Here is an 18854-nt window from a genome sequence, read left to right as displayed (position 1 = left end):
GAACTGCTACTCTTAAATCTGCAACAGAATGTCCTGGAAGGTTGAAATGTTCTCCCACTGGTTTTTGAATATTGTGGTTTCTGATGTCAGACTTATGTCCATTTAATCTTTGTCTAAGAGACTGACCTGTTTGTCCAATGTAGATTGTGGAAGGGCATTGCTGGCGTATGATGGCATAAATCACATTAGAAGATGAGCAGGAATATGAACCTGAGATAGTATGGCTGACATTGCTACTGGACTCTTGCCCTTTTTGTTTAGTACTTAACAGTACTTAACTGTTTTCTCCAAATGCTTAGACTTAGACTTGAACTTGGCCTTCTTACCAGAAGGTTCAGAAGAACTTTTCTTTTTCTTTTTAGGTTCCAACAACTCGGAACGAGATTTGGAACCAGATGGCGCTGGATCTGAGTGCATGGAACCCACTGGATCCGATGGAACCAATTGCTCACACCTGGCGTCTCTTAGCAGGATAACGCTTTTTCATACAACCAAGCCTTAAGCCTGGCAGTTCTGCCATTCCTGGCACGAGGTGTAAACTGCAGGCAGATATGGCAGGACGCCATATTGTGTGCTTTGGCCAAGCAGCACATGCATAAGGTATGATCATCAGATTTAGGCATTTTTGTATTACATTTCTGACACTTCTTGAATAACGCTGTGTCAGAAGACGACATGACGACAATAACAATAGGAAAACCACCAAAATTCATGTTACTAGCGATCTGCTACAGACTAGAGAAAGAACTGAGGGAATGGTGGCTGAGAAAGAACTGAGGAAATGAGGGAGCGGCGCCCTCTGGAGAGCTTCATTTCAGCGGGAAAACGGACACGTGCAGAGGTCGTGGCACCCCTTATTCTAGCCTTTAGGAGCTATGTAATCTTCCCAACGGCAGGCCTGTGCGTGCACAGTCTCAATGTGGGATGGCACAAAAGCCTGTAGATAATACCTGGCTTGCCCTGTAGGCCAGCAGACCCTGACCAAGAGAAGCAATTGGGGTCTGCAAGCAGGATCTCCTGCTTTTGTTCATCTTAAAGAATCAGCAGTGGCGTATGGTGGCTTTGAAGATGGGGTAGTGGCGAACCCATGAAGATGCCTTGGGCAGAGTCAGACCGGGGTTCCTTTCAGCTTAGTATTGTGTATTCTGACTGGCAGCAACTTTCCAGGGTCCCAGGAGGAAAAAGCACCTGCTTTCCAGCACCTGCTACCTGAGATCCTTCAGGTGGAATGCTGGGCATTGAATTGGGGACTTACTGTGTGCAGAGCAGGTGCTCTCCCACTGAGCCATGGCCCCATCCCATAATTTGTTCTTTCCTCCTCCTGTGGTTCCCCTTCCTGTGGTATAGTATTCATTTAATAATGCAATGGTGCTTTACTTAGGATAGGAAGACAGGTCTCTGCTCCAAAGAGCTTACAATCAAAAATGGAAGGGGGGGGGCAGGAGATGGGAAAGTGTTTGCCTCCACTGCATTAAAGGTGCTTTCGCACATGCCGAATAAGGCACTTTCAATCCACTTTCAAAGTACTTTGCAGCTAGATTTCACTGTGTGAAACAGTGAAATCCACTTGCAAACAATCATTAAAATGCATTGAAAGTGGATTGAAAAAGCATTATTTAGCATATGTGAAAGCGAGAGACCAACAAGAGTTTTGGGGTATAAGCTCTCAAGTGTCAAAGCTCTTTTTGTCAGATACTGGTATCTTCATCAGGTATCTGATGAAGGGAGCTTTGACTCATTAGAGTTTATACCCCAAAACTCTTGTTGGTCGAATCTAGCTCTTCTACTGCAGACCGACACGGCTACCCTCTGAAGCGAGGCGTTATGACTTTTAACGAGACAGGTATGGAGAAACTGCTGTAGGTCAAATTTTGATTGGACCACTGTGATGGAAGGGACCCTGCCTTCCCCCTGTGCTGAAAGAGCCTCAAGGGGCAGGATTTGCATGTGCAAATGGTGCAAATGACGCCACTCCAGGGGCATCTGTGTCTCGGGTCAGCAGCTCTTTCAGTTCCCTGCACCTCCCGTGTGACTGTGGGGAATGCATGTTGGGTCCACGGGTGCATGTTGGGTCCATGTATTAAAGATCACAATGTCTGATTTGAGCCATATAAAACTCAATTTTCCACACAGGAGCAGGGCTAAAGAGTCATGCCCAAGGGTGTGTGTTGGAACAGGGTGAGTGTTGTGGAGGCACTGACAGAAGGTGCCTCCACCCTACAGGGAAGAAAAGGCAGAGATGTTTGAGGGTGGAGAAGGTTCGGGGGGGGAGGGTGCAGCTGGAGGAATGGTGGTCATGAGCACAGAGCCCTGGGGAAATCAGAGCAGCAAATCGCTCCAGGATGCTCTGGAATTCAAACTTGCCTCTCCAAAATTGCAAAGACAAGGACAGCGTATCCCTGTATCCCTACTCCATAGTGTGTGTGTGTGTGTGGGGGGGGATTAATTACATGGGCCTGAAGGCTTAATCAGGTTCCCCCAGCACCACTTTCTCAGTAATTCAAAGAAGCCACTTAGAGCTGCTAACTGGGGGTGGGGGAAGCACACTCCAAAGCACACCCCTCCTTTTCACTGTCTAATTCGAGCCCTAAAAGCAAGAGGGTTGGGGAAACATCTTCTGTGATCTGGCAGATGCAAGCTATCCACCAGCTCTCCCTTGACCAGCCCTGTTCTCATACTCAAGGTAACACACCTCTTGTTTCCTTTCTTTTTTCCAGTTTTTTTTTAAGCCCATCCAAATATGGGCAGTTTTTGATCTAAACTTTCCATTTTTGACAATTTATCCTGGCCAAGATGTAACATGCAAACCCACATAGAAAATATATGCATATTAAGTCACAACTGGATAAACTATACATTAGGGCTGTTGAAAAAAAATTCGGTAAAGTTCAGCTTTGGCAAAATTCGGCCCTTTTAAATTCGGGACGTGCCGAAGTCCGAACTCCCCCGCTTCGGATCCGTGAAATTCGGTGCGAGATCCGGAGTTCGGGGAAAAATTCTGCCAGGTTTTTGAAGAGTCGGGAAGCGGGGGTCTTTAAAGAGCCCCCCCCCCCGTGGGCCTTCACGGGGCTTCCATGAAGGCGCTCGGGAGGCTCTTTAAACAGATATGCACCTTCCAGCTGGAAGGCGCAGATCTGTTTAAAGAGCCCCCCGTGCGCCTTCAGGAAAGCCCCCTGAAGGCGCGCGGGGGGGGGGGGGACAGATCTGCGCCTTCCAGCTGGAAGGCGCCTTCCAGCTGGAGGGCGCAGATCTGTTTAAAGGGCCCGAATTTGCTGAATTTATTTGCGAACACCCCGAACTTGCTGAATTTGGCTCCACGTTTTCCTGCCTATTTTTAGTTCGGTTCAATCCTAACCGAAAAACCACCGAATCGGGGGAAATTCAGCTGTTTTTCAGTTCGGGACGAACCGAATCGACAGCTCTACTACACATCAATCTGAAACCCAAATATAGAATTTTGTTACAGAATCTGCTGTTTTCAGCATCCCATTCCATGCCTCTTGGCTGTCAGTTCTTACCAATAGGAGTTAAATAATTTTTTTAAAGCAAGCCCTAGGGTTGGGTGGGAGTGTTCACTGCTTTGGCTATCTACTTTTACCATCCAGGCTAGCCAGCAAGGTCTTGGCTTCAGAGAAGACAGCCTCTCCATTTGAGAGCGATGAGGCAGCCAGCAGGTCGGCCCTTTTCGCTCTTTGCCATAGCTACAAACAGAGAGAAGACAGGAGTGAGATTCTGCAGGTGGGTAGCCAGAAAGAGATCCCATCCGTGACTTGGTTAACATCTCTGGCCAGCAAGGTCAGTTCTCGTGTTAGAAAGTCCTTGTGTCTGCTGCTGCTCCTGTTTGCAGTTCTGTGCTCAAACCTAATCCCAAACCACCGAAGAGGCTGCAAGATCCTCGACTGGTCCTTCCCAGAGAGTCAATTGCAACTGCAGCCCCCCCCCCCCAATGTAGGTGACAGCTGCAGTGCTGCACAAAAGGGGGCTTAACCCTTCCCCTTGAGTTATTTCACTGATCAAAACTGACCTCTGAAGGCCATTCACAACTCAGAAAGTTATAAAAGGAAAGGGAAGATGCGGTGCTCATCTTTTTTCCTCTTCCACAGGGGAGGAAATGGGTTTTGATCAGTGAAATTGATCAAAGGCGAGAGTGTCAAACTCCAAGATTATTTTCTAAACCCACACAAAAAACAAGAGAGTGCTAGTGGAGTGCATGGTACTGAGACCTCTAGGGGAATCATCCTATCCCACCTGCCAATGTGACTCCTCAATCTCAAGGGAATGGGGTTTTTGGGATGCACTGAGAACCACACTCTTTGCCCCATGCAACATCATGGCTGGATCTTGTGGGGAGGCAGGAATGCAGGCGGGAGTTCCAGAAGGGCCTGGAAGGGAAAGTTGAAGCACTCCTGCTTGGAGAGGCTGAAGGAACACTGGCAAAGCCAGCAGAGAGGCCGAGACTGTGGGGAAATGGTAGGAATGCTGAGGCATGGAGGTGCTCGGGAAGAGTCTGGGGTGCCTTACAGATAAAGGCCTGGATCTGACCTAGATGCCATCCAGAAGCATTTAGAGCCATGCTGTGTGAGGGGCAGCCAATGGGCTGCCAGGCTGGGTGGGATTATGCAGGATCCCAGAAAACCTGCTATTTCTGCCGTCTCTCTGACCTCTTCAAAGGAGCAGTGGAAGCCAGATCAGAAGGGTCCCAGTTCTTCTTGGAAGGAAAAGGAAAAGGGGGACCAGACAGGAGAGCTGCACAAGAGCCAAACCGGTCCTAAAGAAAATGTTCAACCTAAGAAAATGTTCAACTTCAGGATATCTCGGGTCAGGATGACAAAGAGCTGTGCCGGCCGAAGACATGACCTCTAGTGGAATGGAGGGCAATTCCAGCCCTTAATTTTTTTACATTTGCTGCCCGTATTGCAATTCCTGTTTTGCATGTGTGATTTATGAAAATTTGTCCACAAAGACCTGCAAACATGGATGAATCAATATTTAAAACGTCATGTCCAAGTGTTAACTCTGTCCCCAATGTTTGTAATACTTGCTTCAGTTGATGACTGGATAAAGAGCCTTGGACTACTTACCGTGAAGACGCCTTCTGCTTTGGGGTACGGAGGGCATCTTCAGATTGGGTTATTTTCCTTCTCTTGCAGGAACAAAAAACTAAACACTTCCTGTCTCCTGAGGGAAATGACCCCTCCCTCCTCCTTAGCTCCAGTAGTTTTTGAGCTGTGAAAACTAATAAAGACAGGAAGGCAAAAACAGAAAATTCCACAGGTCCAACCAGAAGACCCCAAATGTGCAATAACAGGAGTTTATTAAAACATGCATGACAACATCTAGAGGACTATAAGAACAAGAACTTAGTTGTAAGAGTCAAAGAAGGAATGGGAGGCATGTCATTGCCTCATCCTTCCTGAATACAGTGTAGTCTACTGTAGATGAGTTTTAGATCAATACTGGCTGCTGCGAGTAACTGTAGGGAGGGGAAGATGCTCTCCGTACCCCAGAGCAGAAGGAGCCTTCACCGTAAGTAGTCCAAGGCTCGTTCTTGCTCTGGGTAGGAGGGCATCTTCAGATTGGGATTTACAAGAGCTCCGTCCCATGCCTGGGTGGGTCTAGTTACTCCCTCCTGTCAGGTCTTTGCTACCTTGGAGTAGGAATGGGAGGCATGTCATTGCCTCATCCTTCCTGAATACTGTGTAGTCTACTGTAGATGAGTTTTAGATCAATACTGGCTGCTGCGAGTAACTGTAGGGAGGGGAAGATGCCCTCTGTACTCCAGAGCAGAAGGAGCCTTCACGGTAAGTAGTCCAAGGCTCGTTCTTGCTCTGGGTAGGAGGGCATCTTCAAATTGGGATTTACAAGAGCTCCGTCCCATGCCTGGATGGGTCTAGTTACTCCCTCCTATCAGGTCTTTGCTACCTTGGAGTAGGAGTTTGGCAATTGCAGGCCAGATGTTATGACAGATGTTATTACAGAAGTGTAATTGATTATGGAATTTGTTCCCCCAGAGTTTTACCTTTAGTTAAAGCGGTTAATATTGACTTTCACACAGAGCGCGATCATCTCCCGATTTCAATCTCCTGGCTCTATCCGATGGAAAATTCCTCCCCACAAGAATCGTTTCCCGCACAGCAGGCAAATATGATCTTGAAAAGAATTAAGTTACCTCCCTTTTTAATACTAAGGAAATGCTTGCACTGAAATCAACTATCTTAAACTCTGACTCGCACTCCGATGGCCAGCTGTAGATGTTGAAGAAATTATTGAGCTAATAGGTCATTTGAAGCCCGGCAAAGCCCCTGGTCCTGAAGGTCTCCCTTCCGACTTGTCAGCTCTCTGTCTGATTGAACTACATTGTTTCTCACTGGCTGAACCTATACAGTCTAACCCTAATAAATCTGCCTCATGAGCAAATCCATTTCACCATTGTGCCAGGGATTAGGTACCCAGTGGTACTTGGAGTAAATTGGCTGCAAGGACATAGCCCCACCATCGATTGGGCGGCCAGGACTATTGCTTTCACCCAACCACAGTGTGAGCGCCACCGCAGAGAAGTAGCCATGTGGAAGTGTGTGGCCATGGTTGCGGCACCCAAAAAACCTGTTCCCCCCATACTGCCTGAGGAGTACGCAGCATTTGCTGATGTGCTCAGTGGAAAGGAGTGTGATGTTCTACCACCCCACCACAAGACGGACTGTACTATCAAACTGGTGGGGAGAGCAAGTTGCCCAAGGGAAAATTTTATCCCATGAGTCCAAAAGAAAAGACAGTGTTACGGAAGTTTTTGGACAAGAATTTATCCCATGGTTTCATTCGGCCCTCCACAGCTCCTAGAGGGGCCGAGATTCCCTTTGAGGTGTAGACAGATCAAAAAAACCTGGAGGCTTTAAAGGGGACACATAAGCTAACTGCAAAACAAGTGCGTTGGGCAGACTTTTTCTAGAAGTTCCGTTTTGTGTTAAAACATGTTCCCAGCAAACAAAATGAGTTGGCAGATGCATTGTCTCAACTTCCCCAGTACCAGAGTAAGGTGGAGCGCCCAACCAACTCTCTCTTCAGGTTCGGCAGTACCCTGCCATAAATGGGGGACCAGACGCAGCGAAAGACCCTCCTCCCGGGGATCAACCGCCAGGTGCCTTCTGAGAGAAGTTGCCGGTTTCTCCCGAAAGCGCTCAAGGAGCACCTTCCTTAGAAAGGCTGCCGGACCCGTTCAAAGTTGCCTTAACCCAAGCCTACCAAACAGAAAGCACCACTAATATTCTGCCAGACAAGATGACTTTGAAGGAGGGTTTCTGGTTCAAGAACACCCTGCGGAGGGAGGTGATGGATCGGGCCCATGGTTCTAAACTAGCGGGTCATTTTGGTTTTGTGAAAACTTTGCATTTACTCTGCAGGCAGTTTTGGTGGCCAGGAATAAGAACGGAGTTGGACTCTTTTATTCATAGCTGTCCCACTTGCGCCACTGCGAAACAGGTGATGGGAAAACCACCCAGACTATTGAAACCTTTGGAAATGCCCTCAAGCCCCTGGGAAGTTATTGCCATGGACTTTATAACCGATCTTCCCCCCAGTTGGGGGAAAACAGTACTTTGGGTGGTTACAGATCTGTTCTCCAAACAGGTGCACTTGGTTTCGTGCGCGGGGCTGCCCACAGCCCAAAAGTTGGCCCGGTTGTTTGTGTCACGTTTTCAGATATCACTCGTTTCCGCGCAAGGTGATTTCCGACCGCGGGATCCAATTTGTGGCTAAGTTTGGGAAAGCATTTCTCAAGCTAGTGGGGGTGGAACAGGGTTTATCTAGTGCGTATCATCCCCAAACTGATGGACAAACTGAACGTGTCAATTATGTGTTAGAGTGTTATTTGCGTTGCTATGTAAATTACCACCAGGACGATTGGGTAGATTTACTGCCTTTTGCGGAGTATGCCTACAACAATGTCCACAACACCAGTCCACAGGGTTTCAGCCCGTTTCAAGTGATATGGTAAAGAATTCAAGCACTTTGGTAACGTGGATCTCTCGGGGGAGGAGGGATCCACTGAGATGGTGGACTGGGCGAAAGAGGTACAAGACACCTGGCCGTGGCTACAAAAGAATCTTGAACATGCCAAAAACAAGTACAAAACACAGGCAGATAAGCATCGTTGCCCAGGTTGGAACTTTGAGGTGGGGGACCAGGTCTATCTGTCCACAAAAACCTGCGTTCCTTACGCCCATGCAAAAAACTGACTGAAAAGTACGTGGGACCCTTTCCAATCTCACGGCTCATAAACGAGGTCACAGTGGAACTCAATCTTCCTAAGTCCCTGAGGGGAGTTCATCTGGTTTTCCATGTCAGTCTTTTAAAGAAACATGTACCCTCTCTTGGAGTGGCATCCTGAAGCCCCTCCCGAAGTCCCGGTGCTGGTGGGGGGGGGAAAGACATTTTGAAGTGTCAAAGATCCTCGATTCCCATATCCACAGGGGGGTGCTCTATTATCTGGCCCGGGTCATGACGAGTGGGTGCCTTAGCACCACGTGGCAGCCCCCCCCCGACTGGTTCACCAGTTCCACGCAGCCTACCCTGACAAACCTCACCTGGTTGAGGGAAGCGAGGGGGCCCCTGGTGGGGCAGAATGTCAGGTCTTTGCTACCTTGGAGTAGGAGTTTGGCAATTGCAGGCCAGAGTCTAGCTTCCTGTCAAGGCCAGGTTCTGGCTGCTAGTCAAGGTTTTGTTCCCATGCTGCAAATCCTGTGTACTGTTTATTACAGATGTTATGACTGCGATTCTCTGGGAACCGTTCCCTCATAGTTACTGCACTGTGGTTTCACTTTGTTTTACTTTCTTGCCTAGAATGCTTTTATACTGTAACCTCCCTGCATAGACCCCATTAGCAACCTCTCCTGCGTGAGAGGCAGTCAACTTCTTAAATCTGTCTTTTTGCTCCTAATAAATTAGCATTGCTTCGGTTCACCTGCCTGAGCGTGTCTGTTTATGGGATGCTAGGGATTGACGCCTGAACTGACACCTTCACATGGTGCAGCACTTTTCTTCCAAATGAAGCATCTGCAGACGAAAAGAGGTCAATAAAGAAGTGGTGCACCAACGTCAAAAAGGGGCAACCAAGTAGCTGCACGACATATATCCACGACTGATACATGATGTGGTTGAATACGTCTGAGGTGACTGTGGTTCTAATGGAGTGAGCTGTGATTCCTGACGGAACCAGTGAGCTGCTGGATTTGTAAGCCTGTGCTATGATGTACTTGATATTCTAGCTGATGGAAGCTCTGGACATTCCCTTATTGGGCACCGTGAGTGTGATAAAGTGCCACTGGAGATCTGTGGTCACCTAATATATATACGCAGGTCCCTTCTGAGGTCTGAAGAGTGCCAATCTCTTTCCCGCGCTCACCTTGGGTTTGGAGAAAGGATGGCAACATGATTTCCTGTTCCCAAGAAAGCAGGAATTCACCTCTGTGATGAATGTCAGAGGACCACTTTGTCCCTATGGAACTCACATAAGTTGGGCCTGATGGATAACGCTCCTAATCCTGAGATTCTGTATGTCGGTTATAGCGGTTAAGATTAGGACCTTCATCCTGAGCCACTTGAGGTCTACTGTACAAAGAGGCTCAAATGGTGATCTCTTGAGAGCTGAAAGAACAATATGAAGTTTCCAGGGGAAAACCTATGGACCACTGCTGGGGAAGTGGCCACAGCTCTTAGAAATGCCTTTACATGAGGGTGTTTTGGTAGAGGGTATCCCAAAACAAGAGGAACCAGTGTAACGATGGCCGCCATCTGTCTACGCACTGTTGTGGCTTTTAGGCCCAGTCATTGGTCCTCCTGGAGAAAAGACAGGTTACCCACCTTTGGTTTGAGTGGACCTATCAACCTGCTATGTCACCAGGAACCATGTCTTCCATTGTGGTCCATCAACTGAGGCTTTGTCAAAGGAACCACTGCAGAGATCAAGCATGGAACTGCCAGAATGCAGGAGATCCTAAGAAGGCCATGAGTCAAGCAGCCTTCAAGTCTGTCTGGCTATGGCTACTTTTTCTTGCGGTTGGACAAGGGAGATTTCGTTGTATCTATCAGGACTCCCAGGTGGAGAAGCCTTTGAGAGGGCTCCAGATGACTTTTGTCCCGATTGATTGAGAACCCGTGATCCTCCAGCAGTTGCGTATGCGAGTAACTCTGATCCCGGGATAGGACACATAAGTATGTCCTGTTAGTGAATTAGAGCCACCATCATCACAAGAACAGATCCAGAATGGCATGCCAGCCCCCAGTTCCTCTTGGGGATTGCAGAAGGCACGGAGTATACACCTAAGGAACGTTGAGATGGAATGATGTGTTCAATAGCCTGACTGTTCCCATGCTGTTCCCATAAGGTGTTTGCACTGCAGCGGTGGTGCGAAAAAGCTTGTCTCTTTTGAGAGGTTGGGGAGGGGGCACGAGGCTATCCGGAGGGGTATGGGAGAATTCTATTAGATATCCTTGATATCTGAAGTTCCCAGTGGTCTGCTTGGGCAGCTGTCCAACAAGTGGAGAAGAGGTTCAACCATCCTCCCATTGAAGGTGGGGTGGCATCACTGTTTTGCTGGACAGGAGCTGCTGGCGCATCAATCTGTCTGGAACTGGGTGTAGTGTGATGTTCTAGAAAGTGACCTCTCCTGCAAAAGCATCCTCTGGAAAGCATCCATTGACCCTTTCTTTGGTCATAGCAGAATCGGGGGAGAGAGTGAAAGGAGCGAAAGGAATGAGAGGAGTAACCCTTGTGCTCCCTGTGCACACTTCTGGGCAATGACTTCTTCTTATCCTTAGATTCCATGAGTATGGAATCCAGCAGATCCCCAAAGAGCTTGCTGCCTTGGCAAGGGAACTCCGAAGCTCAGCTTTGGATCATGGGTTGGCTTGCCATGGGCGAAGCCTTCCTGGCTACAGATTGTGTGGCCAATGCCCGTGCTGAGAAGGACACGGTGTAGAGAGTAGAGTCTGCCAGGAAGGGAACCGATCTTAGTACTGTGGAGACTCCTTCTAAAGCCCTATTGCTATCCTCTGAATAAGATGACCCAACATATGTGTCCGCACTAAGGCAGCTCTGGAAATAAGGGTGGAGGTGATGGAGGCGCTAATTGCAGAGGCCTCATGTGCCCTTAGAAAGATGAGTTCCGCAGGTCTTAGATTGTCCCCAGGTCATCTCTGGCAAGGAGACCAAAGGAGTGGAGTGCTGCACAGTCTGCAACAACTGTGTGTTGGTATTGGATAAAGAGTAAAAATTTTCAAGGCCTCCACTAGGGGGGCCTGCAAAAAACTGTGTGTGGAACTTAATTTCCAAGGGCTTCTCCCCTTTCGCCTTTTGCAGAGTAGTGAAAAAATCTGGCACTAGGGTAGACCTTGAAGGAGTGCAGTGCCTAAGAAAAAACTCCTCAGATCCTTATAATTTGTCAGCAGAATGAAGGTTGGAGTCCTCAGAGAAGTCTAGAGGCGGCAAGAGCCTTAGGTTGTAGGGTCTGGAACTCCTCTTGAGCAAATAACCTAGTTTGTTTTCCTCTGTAGGTAGGATGTTTTCCTGAGGAGAAATTTCCCCTCCTCCCTGTCCGAATTATCTGAGGGTGTAGAGGATATGCTAGGCTCTGAGTGTCTGGTGGGGGGGCTTTTGGGGGGGGCTATAGAGGGCTCCCATTAACCCTCACACCCTTGACATTCATGGTGTACCGTACTGCTTTCCACCCTGGGTGCCTGTAGTACAGGACCCATGTACTGAGGAGGCTGAGGAAGAAATTTGAAGGGCTTGAAGCCCGTCTGCAAAGGCACTCCTTACTAATTCAGCCAGCTCTCATCTTAGGGCTGAAAACACCTCCCTCTGTCTGAGGAACCGCCAAGGGGTGTACGTAACCCATCTTCGTATGTTTGAGGTGGGTTGCTCCGACGAGCCTGAGAAGATCTCGTGCATGAGCTCATGGCCGGCCAATAAGCCCTGGATGCCAGCTTGTAAAGGAGGCTTTACCGAAGTATTGGAAGAGGCCCAAGGCGCAAGAGGTGTAAAGCTAGGAGCATAGACGATTGTCTTTGTAGCAGCCTCGCCGCCTGCGGGCCCAAGGCGCAAGGGTGTAAGACTAGGAGCTGCGCCAGTTGTCCTTGTAAGTGCCTTGCCACCTGCCACGCCACCTGATTTTAAAAATGCAGGCACACCGATCGTCTTTGTAGCAACCTCGCCACCTGTGGACCCAAGGCACAAGGTGCTACTGTGAGCTCTTGACCCATCGAACCAGAAATCACCACAGAGACAATCAGAATCCAAGCAGATGGCTTTACTGGTCAAATAGGCAATACAGTGCATTGAAGGCAAGATGACAGCTATGGTTTGTCTTGCCCGTTATTTGGAAATATAAGGCAGAGAAACGGCGGGAGATTACAAAGCATAAACAGAGCATTATTTCCCAGGAGTGGCGTTCCCAGGCTTTGGTATGTGTAGCCGTCCTTGAAGTCTGGACGGTTCAGCAGAGAAACGAAAGGAAACATCTAAACCGAGATAACAGCCTGACAGCTACCTGATTTTAAAAGTGAGGCTAGAAGCCGCAGCACTGCTTTTTGGGCCGCTCGCTACGTTTTGGGCTGCTAGGCTTTGGACCATCAGAAGGTCCCTTTTTCTGTCTGTCTGTCTGCCTGTCTGTCTGTCTGTCTATCTGTTTGTTTTTGGCATCTTTTGATTTTGTCAAGCCGGATCTTACTTTTGGAGCCAGGCTCCTTTCCCCTCATAGTCAAATCGCCTCCATAAGTATAGGAGGGTTGGTCTTGACTCTACGTGGTTGCCACTAGCAAGCCTGGATCTAAATCCACTGGCGAGATATACTCATTGTTGGAGGCCTCCACCATTTTGTTTGGGCGGGAAAAATTAGTTGCCTAGTCTAGGCATGAGGCAAATAGGAGGCGAGAGCCACACCAAACTTACGATGGGATGACAGACTAGATATGAGAGACACAAAGGACGAATCCTAAAACAAGAAGAATAAGCTAAAGTAAATTTCCTAACATCTCTAAACCCAGAAGAGGGCTGTGCAAGCTGCCTCCCAATACAAGGCAGGAAACAAAACTGGAGTTAAGGAGGAGGGATCATTTCCCTCAGGAGACAGGAAGTGATTACTTTTTTGTTCCTGCCTCCCTGAGCAAGAGAAGGAAAATAACTAGGGCTGTCAAAAAAAAAAATTCGGTACAGTTTGGATTCGGCCGAATTTGACCCTTGTGGGTTCGGTACGTGCCGAAGTCCGAACTCCCCCGCTTCGGATCCCCGGTAATTCGGGGGGATCCGGAGTTCGGGGGAAAATTCGGCCCCCGCGCGCCTTCAGAGGGATTCCCTGAAGGCGCGCGGGGGCCCTTTAAACTGATCTGAGCCTCCCAGCTGGGAGGCGCGGGTCAGTTTAAAGGGCAGCCCGCACCTTTCAGCGGGCTCCGCTGGAGAGGCGCGCAGGGCCCCTTTAAACTGACCATCAGTTTAAAGGACAGCCCGCCCCCCTTCAGCGGGCTCCCCTGAAGGCACGCGGGGGCCCTTTAAACTGATCTGAGCCTCCCGGCCGGGAGGCGCAAGTCAGTTTAAAGGGCAGCCCGCACCTTTCAGCGGGCTCCGCTGGAGAGGCGCGGGCTGCCCTTTAAACTGACCTGTGCCTCCCGGCCGGGAGGCACAAATCAGTTTAAAGGACAGCCCGCCCCCCTTCAGAGGGATTCCCTGAAGGCGCGCGGGGTCCCTTTAAACTGATCTGAGCCTCCCAGCTGGGAGGCGCAGGTCAGTTTAAAGGGCAGCCCGCACCTTTCAGCGGGCTCCCCTGAAGGGGGGCGGGCTGTCCTTTAAACTGATGTGCGCCTCCCGGCCGGGAGGCACAGGTCAGTTTAAAGGGCAGCCCGCACCTTTCAGCGGGCTCCGCTGGAGAGGCGCGCGGGGCCCCTTTAAACTGACCTGTGCCTCCCGGCCGGGAGGCACAGATCAGTTTAAAGGACAGCCCGCCCCCCTTCAGCGGGCTCCCCTGAAGGCGCGCGGGGGCCCTTTAAACTGATCTGAGCCTCCCGGCCGGGAGGCACAGGTCAGTTTAAAGGGCAGCCCGCACCTTTCAGCGGGCTCCGCTGGAGAGGCGCGCGGGGCCCCTTTAAACTGACCTGTGCCTCCCGGCCGGGAGGCACAAATCAGTTTAAAGGACAGCCCGCCCCCCTTCAGAGGGATTCCCTGAAGGCGTGCGGGGTCCCTTTAAACTGATCTGAGCCTCCCAGCTGGGAGGCGCAGGTCAGTTTAAAGGGCAGCCCGCACCTTTCAGCGGGCTCCCCTGAAGGGGGGCGGGCTGTCCTTTAAACTGATGTGTGCCTCCCGGCCGGGAGGCACAAGTCAGTTTAAAGGGCAGCCAGCACCTTTCAGCGGGCTCCCCTGAAGGGGGGGCCGAATTTGCCGGATTTATTCGCGAACTCCCGAACTCGCTGAATTCGGCCCCCCCGGTTGCCCGCCAGTTTTGAGTTCGGATCCGTCCGAACAGAAAATCACCGAATCGGGAAATTCGGTTGATTTTCAGTTCGGACCGAACCGAATTGACAGCCCTAAAAATAACCCAATCTGAAGATGCCCTCCTACCCAGAGCAAGAACTTTTGTTTTTATTTAGTTAATGTACATGCCCCCTGCTTGTGATGGCTAGCAATAAAAAACAAATAATTCAAAATGATAATTAAAACAACATAAGAAAACTAACTTCCCAAGCAATAAAAATGTTCCAAGCAGTTACCGGCAGTATACATCTTAACAGCCTGGTCATAAAGGCATCAGTAAACAGGAGATAGACCATAAAATGCGGAAACAGATGGGCTAAGCCTTCAGTTAAAAGATTGCATCTTCAGGTACTCCTGCCTCAAGCCGTTGAGGACTTTAAAAGCTGAATAGTTCCCTGTGATAGACCCTCCCCAAGGCCTGCACCTTTCGATCTCAGCACTCAAGGTCGCTACCTGACCCTAAATCTGTTGCTTGACAGGGCCTGGCTCTGATAAATTACAACTGGATCTTGAAAAACATCAACCTTTTTAAAAGCAAATTTGGCTAATCCCCTTGATCTCTAGCCAGCAAAGGCTCAATTTCAATTCCAACGGGGTAGCCATATTCACAGGAATCTTCTTGTGGCAACTCAAAAACCATTTGACACTTTAGTGGACTAGATCCGGCTGCTTCAGACACATCCAGTTCATAAATGTTTCTAGCACAATAAAATTTTGTTCATGTTTAAAGTGCCACAAGTTTCCAGATTATCAATGTGAAGTTCCAGAATGACTGGACTTTCTACTTTGGTTCAAAACTTTCCTTGGATAAGTGCAGTAGGTCTCCCTTACCTTTCATTTGCCAGAGGAAGCCAGTACACACCAGGAACGTTGTGCAATGTATGCAGTAGGGTTTGTGTTCAGACATAAAACAATTTTAGCAATGAGTCCACTGTGGAAGAGCATCTACCACACTCTGGGTACATGTACTGACTTCTCTAGAGACAGCTCAGGGGAAACTGGCTTTTCAAGTCTGAAATTGTAAGGGCTGTGCCCAGCACTGACTGGCTGATGCTTATGTCAGTCACAAGGCCACTTTCCCTACCCCTTTTCTGAGCAGTTTCTCCTTTATATTTATTTATTATGTATTTTATTTAGTTCATTTATACCCCACCTTTCTCCCTAATGGGGACACCATTCTCTTCCCTTCCATTTTATCCTCACAACAACCTTTGAGGTAGGTTAGATTGAGAGTGTGACTGGCCCAAGGTCACTCAGCAAAGGTCACTCAGCAAAGCTTCCATGGCAGAGTTAGGATTCAAACCTGGGTCTGACACTATACCACTACACTACACTATTCTGCCTTATTATTTTTTTAAAAGTGTTGGGTTTAAAAAAATAATAATAACACAATGACAAGCATACACAGAAGATAACCAGAAACAAATCCTGTCAGCCAGTGATCAACCCTCTTGAAATACGAGGGTAAGGATGACGAGATCAGAATTTGCTTCCTGGGCTGTATTTGGGTCATCTGAGGAGTGATGGCAGAAGGAGGCAGATTTCACTCCCCAGCAGAGAAACCTCCAGCCATTCTTGCTTCCAGCAACAGCTACGGCATCACTGCACTGCCAGGTTTGGTGTGTATGTGTGCGTTGCAGCGGGGAATGGCTTGAAGGCACTTCCAACATACATGGAAGTGGGTCACCATCAGCTTTTATCACTGTTTTTAAAGTTTACAGTTCAAGAAGTCAGCCCATCCCACAAGCTCTACAGGTTCAAAATCAGACTCCTCTCCACTCACATCCCACTGCCCCATCTAGCTTTCAGTGGACTTGCCATTTCATTCTTTGATAAATCATGGCACTAAATTCCCCTCCTTTTAAATTTCAGTCTCACAGAATTTCCAAAATTAATTGCTGAATTGCAGCATGTGCATTTGGCTGTAGCTTTCTTTTCCTTTCATTCACTTTGAATTGTTTTCTATGTTGGCGGTGGTGGTGGAAAGCGGCAGACGACTAATGTTGACCCCGTAGGGTTTTCAAGGCAAGAGACATTCAGAGGTGGTGGTTTGCATTGCATTGCCTGCCTTTGAATAGTGACCCTGGTATTCCTTGGAGGTCTCCAATCCAAGCAATAACCAGGACCATCCAAGCAATAACCAGGACCTGCTTAGCTTCTGAGATCTGATGAGATCAGGCTAGCCTGGGGCTATCCAGGTCAGAGCACTTTTATGTTACTGATGTGCAAATGTGCATTGACTGCAGAAAAGCAATCTCAATACACCTGCACCTGTGGCAAGTGTCTTTCGTTAGGTCTTCTTTTTGTTGCATGTGCACTCCTCCAGCACATTGGTAACATACCACACAAAAAGAATCCTCACCTGTGATTGTCTTTTTGCAAGGTTCGATGATGGCACATTGGTAACATAGAGGAGAGGAAAGGAGCATATAAATTTCAGGAACAGAAATTTGCACACACACACACACACACACACACACACACAATGCTCTGTACAAAATTAGGAAACAAAATTCGGAATAATTCAGGATTCCTAGCACACCGGTTCCATTTTGGAAACAAGAGCTGGATGTTCAGAACTCCAAAAACTGGGAAGAAATTTAGAAAGGGAAAATTTCAGAAGGATTCCTAACCTGTTCCAGCTGCTGCATCATTCGTTGCTCTCCCTCTAGGCCAGCTTGGAGGGCGAGGGATCCATTCACCACCCGCTCTGCCATGGACTCCAGCAGCTGTTCCAGGCTTTTTGTAACTTGAGTAAGATTTTCTGCTTGCTGCAGCAGAGGGCACTGTAGGATCAAACGCCAGAGCATTTTAGCCTCTGCAACTACAGGATTCTAAGTGATGGTTTTTAAAATGGTGCACCAGGCTGCCACAAGTCTTTGATTAGAGCACGTCACTTTTAATAAGCAAAGGAGGATTTCAAACTTCAGGAGACGCTTAGGAGAAGCTGCAGCCAGAGTTAAGCACTCTGAAGCCCACTTGGTTTCTGTGAGAGATATCTCACCATGTGGTTGACACTCTTGTCCAAATAGCGAGGGCTTCAGACTGCTTAGCTTCAGATGGATAACGCCTTTCCGATCAAAATATTGTCGAAGGCTTTCACGGCCAGAGTTCATCAGTTCTTGTAAGTTATCCGGGCTGCGTGACCGTGTTCTTGGTATTTTCAGGAAAGGAAAATACCAAGACCACGGTCACACAGCCCGGATAACCTACAAGAGCCTTTCCGATCCTTTCTCTAGAACAAACAAAGGCTGATTCTGGAAAAAACGCAGCCAATGAATACATTTCTCTTCAAGAATGAAGCCTCCACTGTCTGGCACAGTAGCTACCTAGCCCCTCCCCTTCTCAGAGGGTTGCCATATGCCTGGCAATTGCCCACCAATTAACCAGGCTGCATGTGGAAGCGCTGCTATGCTGCACTTGTGATGTCATTGCGGCTGCATGCGCGAGGTTGCCGCCTCCAGCCCCCCTCTCAAGTGGTAGAGAAAGTTGGCATATAAAAACCAACTCTTCTTCTTCTTCTTCTTCGCAGCAAAAATGGCAGTCAGCACAGTAGGCAGGGGCAGATCGGGATATTAAAACTGTCCTGGAGTAAATGGAACCAAGTGGGCTCTGCAGAGCTGGCAGCACCCCAGTGACCCCTCAAGAAACCAGGCAGGGGCAACAATGACAACATGAACCATGCTTGTTGTGGCATCAGCTTGGCTCTGCTTGACCCTGGCCACTCTTGGCCCTCCAAGGCAGTGGCCCACCGAAAACTCTCCCTGGTAGCAGAAAGGCCAATCCACCCTGTCACAAAAAGGCTGCGAGGTCACTGCCTTCGAGATCTTCTGGAAACAGCCACATTCAACTGGCAGGTGCCTATCCAGTGGCCTATTTTTTGGGAAGGAGGAGAATTTCCCCTGTGGCTGCTGCAACCCCAGCAGACCAATGCCCAGACTGCCACCAAGATTTGAATTTCACAGTAGAATCCCTCTAAAAGGTTTGCACAACCCTACTAAAATTCACCTGTGGGAAAATACATTCTTATTGCCTTTTCTATGCATTGAAATGTTGGTATGTATCAACCACTTACAGTTTGCTCAAGATTAAGAACAACCAGTGAGGAGGGGCAGTGGCTCAGTGATAGAGCAACTGTTTCAATCCCAGGCATCTCCAGTTACAAGGACCAAGTAGGCGGTGATGTGAAAGACCTCTGCCTGACACCCTGGACAGCCACTGCCACTCTGAGTGCACAATACTGACCTTTATGGACCAAGGGTCTGATTCAGTATAAGGCAGGCATCTTCAGAGGAGTAACACTGTTACACAGCTGCTGGTGAAATGTCAGGAAATAAAA

The 18854-nt window shown here is 48.7% G+C and overlaps 1 protein-coding gene across 1 annotated transcript in view; it reads right to left on the bottom strand.

The window, feature by feature from the left end:
* The window catches only part of LAMC3 (laminin subunit gamma 3), a 107372-nt gene that overhangs the window by 8401 nt on the left and 80117 nt on the right, over nucleotides 1–18854 (bottom strand). Inside the window, exons 23-24 of the mRNA XM_056860189.1 lie at nucleotides 17149–17286; nucleotides 3599–3701 (exon numbers count right to left, since the gene is read on the bottom strand). Coding sequence (XP_056716167.1) covers nucleotides 3599–3701; nucleotides 17149–17286 — 241 coding nt within the window. The remainder of the gene's footprint in view (nucleotides 1–3598; nucleotides 3702–17148; nucleotides 17287–18854) is intronic.

This window comes from Euleptes europaea, chromosome 14 (genome assembly GCF_029931775.1).
Source record: "Euleptes europaea isolate rEulEur1 chromosome 14, rEulEur1.hap1, whole genome shotgun sequence".
NCBI classification, from domain to species: Eukaryota; Metazoa; Chordata; class Lepidosauria; order Squamata; family Sphaerodactylidae; genus Euleptes; species Euleptes europaea.
Note: the sequence above shows the minus strand (reverse complement) of the source record. Positions and strands in the feature narration are given on the sequence as shown.